At 40.8% G+C, this 14954-nt stretch overlaps 2 protein-coding genes across 2 annotated transcripts in view; one reads left to right on the top strand and one right to left on the bottom strand.

Annotated features, from left to right (window-relative positions):
- STK36 (serine/threonine kinase 36) overlaps nucleotides 1-1924 on the bottom strand; it is a 33598-nt gene extending 31674 nt beyond the window's left edge. Inside the window, exon 1 of the mRNA XM_072417009.1 lies at nucleotides 1841-1924. Within this exon, the coding sequence (XP_072273110.1) occupies nucleotides 1841-1924 (84 nt within the window). The remainder of the gene's footprint in view (nucleotides 1-1840) is intronic.
- Nucleotides 1925-4857: 2933 nt separating this feature from the next.
- On the top strand, nucleotides 4858-12417 carry RNF25 (ring finger protein 25). The gene is made up of 7 exons (XM_072417008.1): nucleotides 4858-5017; nucleotides 5826-5895; nucleotides 5969-6040; nucleotides 6123-6221; nucleotides 6470-6553; nucleotides 11597-11731; nucleotides 11898-12417. The coding sequence occupies exons 3-7, from the start codon at nucleotides 5981-5983 to the stop codon at nucleotides 12270-12272; spliced, it is 753 nt and encodes a 250-aa protein (XP_072273109.1). The 5' UTR covers nucleotides 4858-5017; nucleotides 5826-5895; nucleotides 5969-5980; the 3' UTR covers nucleotides 12273-12417.
- The last annotated feature ends 2537 nt before the right edge of the window (nucleotides 12418-14954 follow it).

The raw sequence follows: 14954 nt of genomic DNA, 5'->3' as shown, positions 1-14954 counted from the left end.
TACTTCCCACCACTACATATCTCCCATCCTATTGTGTGTCAATTCCCCCACCTACTAGATTGTAAGCTCTCCAGGGCAGGGTCCTCTCCTTCTGTATCACTGTCTGTATTTGTCTGTCATTTGCAACCCTTATTTAATGTACAGCACTGCGTAATATGTTGGTGCTATATAAATCCTGTTCATTGGAGTCTCAACAGGGTGTTTCTAATATCTATAAATAAAGACTTGGAGCAGCAGGTCAAAAGGGAAAGACTTTGTGGTTCTAAATGGCCCTAAGGAACCGAGCAATTAATTGTTACAAGTCAAAATCTGTTTTCAAGATTTAGTAAGATTTAGTAGATTTGTAATATTAGAAGACTGTGATTCCTCAAGTATAAGCTCCTCAGTAAGAACCACACTAGCTTGGAAATTATAAGAACCATGAAGAAACTAGATAATCTAAACTTGGATGAAAGATATGAGTAACAGGCCACACCTAATAGAGCTAAGAAAGACCCAATTCCAATGACAGGATAGACCCTAGGAGTAAAGGGCAACAGGACTCCAGATTAATGCTAGCTTAAAAAACAAGGCAGCAAGCAGACCCAGAACAGATATCGGAGCAGAAGATGGAGGCACCTGGTGCAGTGCAATCGTCTCCTGTTTCAAGAATGAAATATGCTGGAACCATGGAATGCAAAGGCAAATTAAGGCTTAGAGTACAAGGCAAAGTTTTGGGTACTCCTGCAACCAGGAGAGCTAGTTGCTTATGAAGGTTGGTTAGCTGGAGGTGACAAAAGTCATTGTAGGGTGGGCAGCAGGAATAGAAAAAAAGATGAAAGTTCTGCAGTGTTCAATAAGGAATCTGGTGTCTGCTTCTTCAACCTCAAGTACAGATTGTAACCTCCCTAGCGGTTCATTTCTTTCCGGTTTTATATATCTAAAAGCAGTACAATGCTTTTCATGAAAATTTATTTTACAGTAAATTATATTAGTATGAGTATAATAAAGTTTGAAACACAAAATCATGTCAAAATAATAAATTGAATACATTTAAAATAAATAAATATTATACGCATACTATTTTATTATACTGTAAAAGAAATGTTCATGAAATACAATGTACTGCTTTTACACATATAAATACAATGTATTGCGCTGAATACAGTTAATTTGTATTGAATGCCATACAAATGGATTTTGAATTTCCCGCCCCGCTAGCAACGTACACACACACCGAAGTCAGCGGAACTCCCCCAGTGACTCATTGTGTGCAGAAGACACCGGAGGAAGAAGGAAGAAGACAGGGATCGCGGAGATGGCGGATCAGGTAAGGCTGTATATACTATTACTTCCCATAGGTTTATCTACGCCAAGTTTGACTCGGGGTTACTGCTTTCAGCAACTTTTTTCTACCTCGAGTCACACTCAGGGTTACCGCTAGGGAGGTTAAAAGGCCATGTTGAGGACAGACATGAGAAGCTGCAATGAGAAAGACTAGCTTTCGCAGCAATGTAGGGATGAGTCTTAATGTAATAAAAAAAAAACATACTAATCAACAAATTAGCGCAACAGGAACAAGGAAACAAATGAGGCATCCTAGGAGTAGAAGGGGTTTATACTGGCCTGTTTTTTTTTGTTTGCTAACCCAAAGATAAAAGACTACCTCCAGGGACAAGAAAGAAATTTTATGACTTTCATCTCCTATTACCCAAGTCAACACAGAAGTTTTACATTATAAGCATAAAGAAAAAGGTGTGATATATAGATATTACCTATACCGCCCTGTGTACAGTAAATTGAAACGAGAGGTGGGTGAGATTTATAGATAACACCTATGTATATAATAACATGGAGTTACCTCTCCACTGTGCCTTTTTCTTCCCTTATAAACTCTTCCAAAAGATCCTTCTCCAATCAAATCCAGGACGTGATATTCTTCCATCCTAAAAAAATCCAAAGAAAGAGATCATACACACAACAGTGCAGAATCTGTGCAGTGTCCTGTACAATCTTAAAAGGGTCCCCCGGTACACAGAGGCCTTTGTGGGCGTATTTCCAGGGGTCCTGGAGATGTCAGAAGAGTACATAGTAAGTACTTAGGGCTCTCTGATGGTTGTATTGTCCTATTACTGAAGATAGGGGTCATGGTCTGATGAGAATTTCTTATGACATAGACCCATCTAAAGGTTCCCAGTGCAGTCAGAAGAGGATCCCTCTGTACACAGAACCTTCTGATGGTTGCACCGCCCTTACATAGAAGTTTAGGGGCCCCGGGGCAGTCTGTAGGTCATATTTTGGAGTTTTGGAGCAATCTGAGGAGGGTATATATATGTGCCCACTGATAACTGCCCTTACATTGAAGATAAGGAACCTGGTGCAGTCTGATGAGTGGTTCTTCGTACTCAGCACTCCATGATGATTGTATGGACTTAATTAAAAAGGAAAATAACACAAAGCTCCTGACAGTATAGAAGGAACAGAATGGTGATATTTGGTAGATATTGGAAAAGTAACCTGTGCTAAGGGTAAAATGGAAACACCCATTTCTCTCCTCCTAAAAAATAAAATGCTAATGCTCTGGCTATCATTCCTGTCCACTAGTTTAAACACACTAACTCCCCAAATCAGAACAAGTATATAGGTCAGGTTTCCTAATTCACTGGCTACATGCTTAACACAGGATGATGAAAGTATTGAAAGATGTAGGGTTAGGGTGTAGCCACTATATTTCACCTTAGTGTGGGGCAATTTTCCTAATCCTGTGGGGAACAAGATATTTTAATTGAGGTTGCAATCCACCACCAAACCAAGACCCCCAAGAAAGGTACAAAAGATCAGATCCCATCTCCAAATGAAACTTCACAGTAACATTTTAAGATTGTGTAGAGAGGCAATGAAAGCAAAAGGTGGATCTAGAGCCCAATGTAGAGAAAAGATGGGCAATAGGAGATAATGGGCCCGTGTATGAAAGGCCCTCACAGACAATGGTAGGGGCTCATGCAGGTTCTTATCATAGGAGTGCCCAATACATAGGAGAAAGGACATAATGTGTAAAACCCCTCCCACAGAAATACCCCATAATTAGGAAAGGGCAAGAATGGAGGTGCAAACTGTACCACTGCATAGTTCTCCCCAGCCCGTTCTTGGGGGACGGGCCGCCCACCTGTTGTGATTATTCCGCCCGGCACATTTTCAGCAGCTCTGAACGGACACCAGAGACAGCTGATACGAGCTGATTGCTGATTAGAGCCGGGCGGAGTGAGGAGAGCACAGCACAATGTAGGTTTTTGTTTTTTTTTCAAAAGACCCGGCACAGCTATGAGGGGGGGGGAGGGACAGCCTGTGATCTCCTCATAGGTGTGCTGGGTCTTTTGAAAAAAAAAAAAAAAAAAACCTGCATTGTGTAAACAATGTCTCCGCCCAGTGGGCGTGTGTAATGACATCATCAGAGCAGTGTGTGTGTAAATGCTGCATGTCACATTCCTCAGCCTTACAGCTCTCTGTGTATTAACCTTCATATCCCCTAAATTGTATGTCATAATGATTTGTAATTTTCAGGGTGCACAGGGAACACTTATAGTTACCACCACTCACAATTTCAGCACCCCAGCTTTTACAAATTTCATGAAATGGGGATCAGAATTGTAAAATCCTGTGATAATACAACATTGGGGTTGCAGTATTAAAAGCAGGTGCGCCTGGGAGTCCTAAATCAAAAATGCAAATTGGGGACCCCCTGGGCCACTTACATAGAAAGGAGCCTTGGGGAAGGGCCACTAAATTTATACTTATCTCTCACAAACCTATAACTGTCATAATATGTTACCCCGTCTGCTTCTCTTCTTTGAACCCCAATTTCCCTTAGATTGGTGGGGTGTACAAAGCCGAAAATGTTGGTTTCCTGGGGGGGGGGGATGGGACACATTTCGGTAACCCCCCCACTAAAATTTCATTACTTTGGCAAACGCACTGCCTGTTACACATTACTGCCCATTTCTAACACTGGAAACCCAATTTCTCTGGAATGGGGAGGTAAAGGAAACTTAAAATATGTGGGGAACATTTGTGGATAACACTTCCTAAAGTTTTATCACAATGGCATCATTAGAACATCAAAAGAAATTGGGGTTTAGGTACTGGTAGGGTAAGTCATGGGTACCAGGGCAGCGTGTTTTGATGGGCAGAGTTTATGTATTGGTGCCATGGAGATGAAAGTTTGGGGGGTGTTAGCCACAAGTGTCCCCCACTTGCACCTATGATTCTGTTTATCTGCATCTCTCTGTTCTAGAGAAATTAGGGCTCAAGGTAGGGAAGCGGACAGTTTGATGGGCAGAGGTTTTTATGTTCTAATGATGCCATGCTCATGAAATTTTAGGGGTTTATACATCTGTTCCCCACTTAACTACATTTTCAGTTTCCTGCACCTCCCAATTCCAGATAAATTGGGATTCAAAGAAAAAAGAAGCAGAAAGGGCAGCATAGTATTACAATTATAGTTTGGTGAAAGGTAGGTAAAATGTTTAGGGGCCCCAGCCCAATGCTTCTTGCTGTGTAAGTGGCCCGGGGGTCTTTAATTTGCATTTATCACTTTGGGCTCCTAGGTGCACTTTCTTATAAAACAGCAACCCAAATGTTCAATTTCCACAAGTTTTTAAACTCCTGATCCCCATATTTTGAAATTCTTGAAATTAAAAAAAGAAATGTTGGTTATCAGTAGCTATGAGAGTCCCCTGTGTACCCCCAAAATTTTAGGTAATTACAACCAGCAATTTAAGAGATCTAAAGCAGCGGTCCCCAACCACCGGGCCGCTCTGGTGCTGTGGGGTGATCACCCTATGGTTCTGGTGCTGTGGGGTGATCACCCTATGGTTCTGGTGCTGTGGGGTGATCACCCTATGGTTCTGGTGCTGTGGGACCTTTTTCCTGGGTTTATTGTGCTTTTACAAATGATATTTTTTCTCTTCTAGTATCCTGATGAGCCGCCTGAGATCAGTGTAAGCAATCCTCGTGGCCTGGGTGATGAACAGATTCAATAGTAAGTGTCAGTACAGCAGATCCCTCTTCTTATCTTCATACATTTTAACATTTTCCTTTCTATAAAGAAATCTCAGGGGTGACACAAATGTGAAGTATTGTAGCTTAGTCCTCCCTGATGTGATGTCTGCTTTCAGTGACCACACACTTACTATACTGTGTCTATGGAGGATTAATGTTGTTACCCTAGTACAAGACTATAAATCATTCTGCCTCTTCTCCTTAACATGGGGAAGGTGTTCTGCAGTCCACAGAGCTAACTGAGAACAATGTAATTGACACGAGTTCAGCAAATGATATCACCAGCTAACAATATTTGTGGCAGTATGGGAACAGATGCACAATCCTATTTTCTGGAGTTATCCTTGTTAGGGATTACATACACCTTAGTAGACGTGGGCTACAAATGTGAGCTGGGAATTTAAACAGTGGTGGACCCTGGATGTGCTAAACTGGATCAAAAAAACTTCTAGTACATCCAGAAGTATGTGTGCATGCAGTGCTTGAGCCACAGGCACAGAGTCCAGCAGAACATGGACCCCATGAGGGTGATACTGATGAACAAAGTGGATATGAATTGTACAGGATTGCTCTATGGGGTAGCTGCATTTCCTGGCAAGATGCGGAAACTGTGTGTAGAAGATCCAGGCCTCTATGGGGCGCTCCGACTGACTAAAGATTCTCACAGATTCCTGTCTTTAGTGTCACATTTTGGGGTCCAACCAGTAGAAATATTATCTCAATATGAAGGAAAATATATAATCACTGTATCAATACTAACCCCCTTTTTCTACCTGTGTCTCATACAGTATCACAGAGTTGTTACGTACAACTGCTGCACAGTCCGTGGGTGGACCTCTTCTCTATGAACTGATTGAGGTAAGTCTTCTGTCCAGTTAGGCCTTTCCTATAGATATCCTCCATATTTAGAATGCTTTTTTTGTTTGAATAGAAGGGGAAAGAGATGCTGACAGCCAGTAATATTCCTCGTGGTCACTGTGTCATCTGCCTGTATGGCTTCCAGGTAATTGCTGCTTAATATGGTGTCTGCTTACTGATCACTGCCATGCTGCAGGAGTCATGTGCCACTTTCGTGTATCTCACAGGAAGAAGATTCACTTACCAAGACATCATGTTTTCATCACTTTCATTCACACTGTCTCGGACGATATGCTAAGCACTGCCTGGAACAGAAACCAGAAGAGGTAGTGCATTGTCTCTTAAGTACGACCTCCTCTCTCTTCCTCCCGGTCTTATCTGGAATTATTCTGTATATTATCTTATATTATTATTATTATATTATATGTATCTCCCTGCATTTTCTAAAATCATTTAAATGGAGCCTTTCATACCTTCATGTCCCTATGCTTTTACTGGAGACAATATGGCTCCATAGTGAAACACACACTCCATCTATTTAGTCAGATAATTATTCTCCATTTTCTTCTTTTAGGATGTTTTGTGTCCAGTTTGTCGAGAACATCTGACCTGTGACTTTAGAAAACTGCAAGAAGCTCTGCCTCCTCAGCAGTCAGAGGTAAGTACAACACCGAACAAATGATCAATATATGTAATATAACGTGACAGCAGCAAAACAACAACTTTAAGTCTATTCTTGTCTCAAACATTACATTTACTGAATCACTACATGTGCAGGGCATCTGTTCCTCTACCTTTTACCTGCAATCATACTTTCCAAGATCAGGTAGAAACCTCTTGTTAACTTACATTTCCTGTGTTCTTGATCTCAGAATGATACAAAAATATTGCCTTCCTAAATGTATGTAAAGGTTTCAGTCTGTTCTATCTGTATAGGGGAATAAGGACCTCCCTCTGTTATTGAATCCCACAATCTGTGTTTTGGAATTTATTATTTTGCATTAGGGTAAGTAAGTGCTGCCTTGGCCCTGGCTGTTAGTCTTTTTTGGCCTGGAGTTACGTATCATGGACATTATGCATACCCTTCTACTAAATATTGATATTGACATTTTGTCAACGTGATGGTGCTGATACTAAACCAAATTTCGGCCCAAAAGTTGGCAGATACAGGGTCACAAGCATAAAATCCCCAAAACAATCAGGGATATTTTCACAATAAGGGGGGCTATTTCAAGACCAGGCCCCAAATTGAGTTTCCATGTAAGGGACCCCTGGGGGCCACTTTCGTGGCAACAATCATTAGGGTACTGTCAATTCACTCTGTTTAGTGGTCAGACTGGCAGTGAGGTTACCCTTTCTCATGCCAGAGAACCCGGCCTAGGGGAAGACACTCTGTACCACTCACTGCCGCCTGGAGTCTGCAGACAGACTAAGCAGTTGGTGGGGTGCGTGTTACACATAGCTGGCCACTTACCTTCTGTGACCCTCAATTTTTCTGTAGGGATGTTGGCAACTGAAAATAAGGGAGCCAGTAGGAAATGCATTTTGTCCCTCCCCCCCCCCCAATAAAATGTTATACCCACCATATCATTCTATCCTGTCCACACATAGCTATCCACTTACTCTTCAGGAACCACAATTTCTCTGTAAGAAAAAGGAAATATAACTGCAAGTGCGGGACTCTTTTTGCTAACTCCTCCTAATATTACATCGCTACGGCGCCATCACAAGATATAAAAACTATACCTGTCATACCGTGCTACCCTGTCACACATATCTGGCCACTTACCTTCTATGAACCCTAATATACCTGGAAGGGGGGGGATGTAGGACATGAAGATGTAGCAGTAAGAACATGTACCCCTTGGTCACGTGTCACATGTATTGCATTTCTCTGGAAGTATACATTGCAGAGATTTGGGGGTACAGAGGTACGGTGTAGTTTCTGCTCTTTGTACAGGAATGGTGAGCGGGGAGCAATATATCACCGGCCAGCACTGTATGATAGATTTTGTATCTTTTATTTATAAAATGAGCATCAAATGGTGAGTGCAGTGGAAATTGTCATTTCCTTTATTTGGTGCATTGTATGTTACGATAACTAGAAACATTTCAATTTCATTTTTGATTAAAACTATTCTAGCTTTAAACATCTTTATTAATTGTTTGCATTGTGGCCCACAAGTTTTATTTTTTTATGTCAATCCCGGTGGTTAGCACTCTGGTCTTTGCAGTGCTAGGTCCTAGGTTCGATTCCCAGCCAGGACATTATCTGCATGGAGTTTATAGGTTCTCCACGTGCCTGCGTGGGTTTCCTCCAGGTACTCCGGTTTCCTCCCACATCCCAAAAACATGCAGTGAGGTTAATTGGCTTCCCCCTAAAAATTGACCTTAGACTACATTAATGCCATATGACTATAGTAGGGTCATTAGATTGTGAGCTCCTTTGAGGGACTATTAGTGACTTTGTACAGCACTGCGTAATATGATGGCGCTATATAAATACTGTGTAATAATATTATTAATAATAATAACAGCGACCCACATATAAAAAAAAAGGGTTGGGCACCACTGCTTTAGATTATTTAAAGATTCATTTGAGGGTCACATGGAACTTTCAGATGGATGGCCTTATATTCTTATCAGGCACACAGCTGTTGTGCTGAATTTGCTGTACCAGCCAAACTTGGACAAATTATAAATCAATTGAAATCTGTAACTTTTGGAATATTTTCTATACAATTGGATGATTGTTTTTAAATAATTTGTCAATCCTTTGCTAGACTACTAGAAAGACTCCTAATATCTACAATTTGGGTAAACTGCAGTCTTCCCTTGTTGAAGGAAACATAGAAAGTGGGTAAATTGGCTCTACAGGAGTCCAACCTAAAGAACTTGGCTACACAAAAATGGCATCTTCCAGACCTAGGGGTAACGAAGGGTTCCATAACTAAAAAGGAGGGAAAAGGGGAACAGGTGAAGAAGAACAGAAGAACAAGTCTACTAAGAAATTTTCCACAAATGCTCCAGTCCCAATGTGGGGATTAGAGTCTTTGAGCCAGGTAATATACAGAATGGGATTGTAAGAAATGATTGTTTAAAGACGAAGATAGAAAAATGACAACACCAGTCCACCAAATGGAATAAATGTGAGGTTGCATAATAAACTGAAAAACCTGGTATTCCCAATCCCCCTCTTTTTAGGTTCTACCTCTTAGCTGAGGGCCCTTCATATCCTGGGAAGCAATTACAGATCACAGAAAGGGTTCTAGGGTTAGGAATGATGAGCAATAAAGCACAGCCTTGTCACATTTTGTTAAAAAATAGGAAAAGGGTCTGACAAATATCTGTTTATTCTGAGACAGGACAGGTATAGGTGGTTTTAATCCAGACCCTATATTGTGCCTCAATCTTGTATGGGGTAATTGTTTGCTCTATATGTAGCTGGGGAAACAAGTAATGAACACGTAAATGTTTTTCTCAAATGGGGTTATTGGCATTAAATTTACACCAGATGTCAGTATTAACCCCAGTAATCCACACATACAAAGAAATCAAAACAGGTCAGTCCATAAACTATGTGTAATAAATTGTATTTGTGCAGGAAATAAGTATTGAACACGCTTACTGAAATGTATTTAATACTTAGTAGAAAAGCCTTTTTTTTGGTAATAACAGCTTCAGGTCGCTTCCTGTATGAAGAAACCTGTCCCATGCATTGCTCAGGTCAGAGTTTGTCCCATTCTGCAACACAAACTGTCTTTAAACCTTGAAGGTTCTGGGGCCTTTTCTATGAATTCTGATCATCAGTTCCTTCTATAGATTTTCATTTTGATTCAAGTTTGGTGATTGGCTGAGCCGTTGTAGCACCTTGTCCTGGTTCATTTCCCCATTGACCCTTCTTCAATTATTTGAAGTCTGCCATTACCATATGCAGCAAACCAACCTCACCATGATCTTCCCCACTACAAACTCCACTGTTGGTTTGGTGTTTTATGGGTGATGTGCAGAGCCATTTCTCCTCCAAGCATTGTGTGTGACATTCCAGGAGTTCAGTTTAGGTCTCATCTGACCAGAATAGAGGCCATTACTTATTGCTTTCTATGAAACACATGTTTGTGGCCGGTTTTGACTTTCAACTTCCTTATTATGACCCCAACAGTGCTTACTAGAACATCACCAAAGATCAAATTAATTTCCAGTAACAGATAAATGAACGATAGCCATACGAACAGCACCTTACCTTACAGTGGAAAGGGGGATGGACAAGTGAGCCCTGTGCTGTCTTCCATACGGAAGCATAGCAGTTGTTCCCAAATAGCTGTTCAACCCACCAGGACAGAATAGTGAACTACATTGGGACACCATGTACACCTAACAGATTTTCACCAGAGACAAGCTCAACAGTTTGTCTCAAGTGACAATCAACTGATGTTTGTATTAAACTTTAGACTTAGAATTTGTGCGACAGCTTTGGTATACCATTGATTATATTTGATTCCCAAGGTTTGGTACGCCACCTCAACCAATTTTCCGTGGAGATTTGATTTTTTCAACACTGGGGCCATTGAAAGAAATACCCTTTAATAGAACCATAAATACATTGTAGTGGTAACCCCCAGTCAGAAGAGTAGTCAAACTAAGAGAGGTATTGAGGGAGGAAAAAGTGAAGAAAGAATGGGTAAAAGGTAGAAAAAGAAGACAAGTATGCTGAAGAAATACCACTCCTCAATATGTGGTAGGGAACTTATTTATTACACTAACGTATCATGGCGCAGAAACTTTTATGGAAGCATGGCCCCCAAACTTCCAGGAGAAATGTACAACACATAGATGTCCCATGTACACAGCAGCACACACTTTTAGAGGCAGAAGAAACAAATGAGAAAATTAATTGCCATAGCTCCAGCAGCTCTGGATGGATGTGTGCTAGGTTAAGTTGGACTGCTGTGCGGGACACGTGTGGTGGCATTTTTAATTTCCAGTGAGAGCCTTTTTCCTTGCTTCAAAATGGTGCTGTGGGAATGTTTGAGAATTTAACCCCAAGCTTACACTGCTGCAATCCATCCAGAGTTTTTAATTGTTGTTTATGGTAGTTTCTGAGAACTGAAATGTATCATCACTCGGATCACTGAGTGCTTTATAGCTTTTTTTTTTTTTTTTTTGACTACCTATCCCCTGAAGAAGCAGTTTCATCTGCGAAACCCATTGGAAACAAACCTATGCTAGCCTATTTTTAGTAACTTGCCAACGTAATCACATTATTTTTGTGCTTTTATGTATTTTATTCTTTGTTGTATTTTATGGAAATTGATTTGAATAAAAACTGAAAACCTTTTATAAAGTGCTTATGCCAGGAATTCCCTACTTCTCCTTTATTACGTATTATTCTGTCATGGTGATTTTTTCTGAGGTTTGTAATTTCTATGTGCTGTCAGCAGTTGGGAAAAGAGAACTGTTAATAAACGTTAGTGAAACGCTGTCTGGGAGGCAAGTTCAGCATAGGAAGGGGTGATGGAGTAAGTTTTTAGTTTGCCCAGAATTAATTTGTAACACAGGCGAGATGGTTGTTATGATTGCAGTAAATGGGAGAGATAGAGCATTGTCTGTACACTATAATGTATACCCCCCCCCCATATTGACAGACAGGTACCCTTGTATTACACGTTTGCCAGTTTTCTGTTTGATGTTTCTCACTCAGGAGCTGTATGTCCCCGACACATGTGCCCTGCAGCGAGAGAAAGATCTGCGGCAGATCTATGAACGGCAGTTGGCGAACGGTGGAATCATTGATATCGAGGCTGAAAAAAATCGTTTTTTCATCAGTATCCAGGAGGTAAGTTGGATTGTGTCATTAACAAAGCAATGAAAGTTTTGAATGAAACATTTGTCGTGCACGTTCTTTTGGATGTCTCCAAAAGTAACACAACAGAGGTTAGGAAGAGAGTCACCACAGTAGATGGTATTACTTTACCAATTTTCAATGTCTTTTCACTGACTAGAACCCTGCCGTGTCTGTGCCGAATGAAGAGTCCACCCAACAGGCTGGAATCACATCAAGGGAAGAACATTCTCATGCTCCAGTGACCTCCAAACAGCAGATTGTTGCTAGTGCACACACAGGTTTGCTGAGAGCCAAAGCCCAGCCTGTGCAGAGGGAGCACCGAGAGACCCAGCACTGGCGGGGCAGCAGAGGTTGGACTGGCAGGCCAAGAATGGATACCCGAAGAGTATGGAGGGATGAGGTGGGACACAGAGACTTTCAGCCACAGACTAGGGGACGGGGCAAGCCAAGAGGTTTTCACCCCAATGGAACAATGCGAACACCTCTGCGGGGAAGCAATGACAGTGTGCTGGAAGAGAAACATGCCCTCTAGTGACTAGTCAAGAGAGGGGTGGCTTTGAACTTAACTTGTTTACATGCAGAATGGGTTTATTGGTCACGTGATTGGAAAGACTTAGGGGATTTGGATCCGTGTTTGTAGAAACATCAACAATAAAATCATAATTCAAATGACAGAAGTAATTGGAATTCTGGATTGAAGAGTGGGACTTGTCACAAATGTAGTAACCATGATATAACTAATTTTTTAAATGCTGTAATAAACATTTTGTAGGGGTTAGGGCCCTTCTGAGAGCTAATGGCATACAAGAGATAGGCCAGGGCTCGTCTAGCTTTGTAGTAATGATATACCTTGTGTCTGCCTTGACCTTTCTAGGATCATAGTAGTATAAATGATATATCAGGAGCAAGCTAGGAATCTTCCGGGATCATAGTAAAGATATACCAGGAATAGGGCAGGGACCTTCTAGGCCTGAAAGAGTAATAAAGGTATACTGGGAGTGGGTCAGGGCTATTCTTGAACTGTAGTAGCATTAATATTATGTAAGAAGCAGGCAGAACCCTTCTAGGATTGTAGTAGTATGAATGTATACCAGGAACAAACCAGCCCCCCTTCTAAATATGTAGTAGGAGTATTAATGATAAACCAGGAGCAGGCCATGACTGTTCTAGAATTAGAATATCAATATTATACAGGTGATACTGTAATACTAGGGACAGGCCAAGGCTATTTTATAACTGTAACTAATATATAAAATGCATAGGCCAGGCTCCAAGTGGTATACAACCATCAGAAAAAGGTCTTTTAAGGCTGTGGTAGTATTATTAGTATACGGTATTATTACCACTAGTAGTTGTATTGTGTACATTGGCTTCTTTCTGACAGTAATTGTGCCGTTGTAGTTTCCTATGCATTAATATTAATATTTTCTATGCAAATACCACTTCCTCTGGTATGCATGGAAATATGGTTTCATAAATAGGTATAGAACTTGGGACAATGTGTAAAAGAGTTAATCCATCATGAATTCGGATCCAAGCCATCACAACACTTACACCAATTAATGAATGCAGATGAACTGAAAACACACTGCGTGACAACACGGTCTGAACAGACATTCAAAGTCAGTCACCAATTTATTACGCATAAACATGAGAAACCAGATATTTAAAGAATAATGCATAAACAGCAAAAGCTCTTTACCACAAGTTAGATGTAAACTTTAAATAAATTGCAGTTTGTTTTGTGCACAATGTATTGTAAATATTTCTGATTTTTTAATCAAATACCTTTTTCTTTTTATGCATTGTTCCCTTTCAGTGCAACTAGTTTCCTTTATCCTCTTTGCAAGCATTGCCTGTGTACATGTAATACATTATAGCGGGCCATGTATTAGGATGAGCAACATCCATCTTATACCCGGCCATTCAGTGGGCTGATGTTATACATGTGTCTTTTACCCAGCCATTCAATAGGCTGATAATGTTATACATGTGTCTTATACCCGGCCATTCAATAGGCTGATAATTACATGCGTCTTATACCCGGCCATTCAATAGGCTGATAATGTTATACATGCGTCTTATACCCGGCCATTCAATAGGCTGATAATGTTATACATGCATCTTATACCCGGCCATTCAATAGGCTGATAATGTTATACATGCATCTTATACCCGGCCATTCAAAAGGCTGATAATGTTATACATGTGTCTTTTTCCTGCTGATCATGTTATACAAGCGTCCCATACCTAGCCATTTAGTGCATGTTACAGAGGTGTCTTATTGCAGGCCATTTAGGAGACTTTAAAGATTAAAGATGAACCTCATAGTTGGGCATTCTATTGGCTGAGTAGGTTATGCCTGTACCCTAAAACAGAGTGTTCATTAGGCTACAATGTTATAAATGCACCTCAATGCTTGGCATCGATTATGCTGACCAGGATATTCTAATATTTTGAAAACACAGGTACCTTATAGCCGGACACTCGTTAGTCTAAGCATATTTTACATGCACCTAAGTTGAGCAGGTTATTTAGTACATGATGGCAGACCTTGTATTGGGATGGACAGGTTATACATGGAACTTATACCAGACCATCCATTGGACTGAGCATGGTACTTCTTAGCCAGATGTTCTTAGGCTAAGCATGGTATACATGTACCATATAGTTTGGCCATTGATTCTGCTAAGGACGTTATACATGTGCCTTACAGCTGGCCACTTGTTAGGCTGAGCATGAGGATGAACATGTCATGCCCACAGTTCAGCCATGCCAGGGCCCAAATACTTTGTTCTTTGTGAATTAAACCTGGAATCGGAACAGCCACTGAACTCTGCAGCCTCTACAAAAAGCCAATGGAAATGAATCTACATGGACTTTTTCACAAAGTTCTGCTGACACAATCCTGAACTGTATTTCCATTCTCAATTTACTTTAAACAGTTCTACACCTGGAACTTGGTATATAAGTCTCACTAATATACCCGCTACATTTGCAGTTTACTCTCGTACTTTCATTTTCTTTGCTGCTCCTCCATCTCCTTCCAGTTATTAACTGCTTATCTTGTTGCTTCACCTTCTTCCACTCCTGAGCTCTGTTGGTATTGGTGACTGTCTTGGTTTGTTTCCCATTTGTTCTACCCTTATTTGTATACAACTGAACTCTTCATCTCCCCCACCTTAAAAATCTCCCCCGGACATCCAACTGTTAA

This window comes from Pyxicephalus adspersus, chromosome 7 (assembly GCF_032062135.1).
Source record: "Pyxicephalus adspersus chromosome 7, UCB_Pads_2.0, whole genome shotgun sequence".
NCBI lineage: Eukaryota > Metazoa > Chordata > Amphibia > Anura > Pyxicephalidae > Pyxicephalus > Pyxicephalus adspersus.
This window is presented reverse-complemented; position numbering and strand designations above follow the sequence as displayed.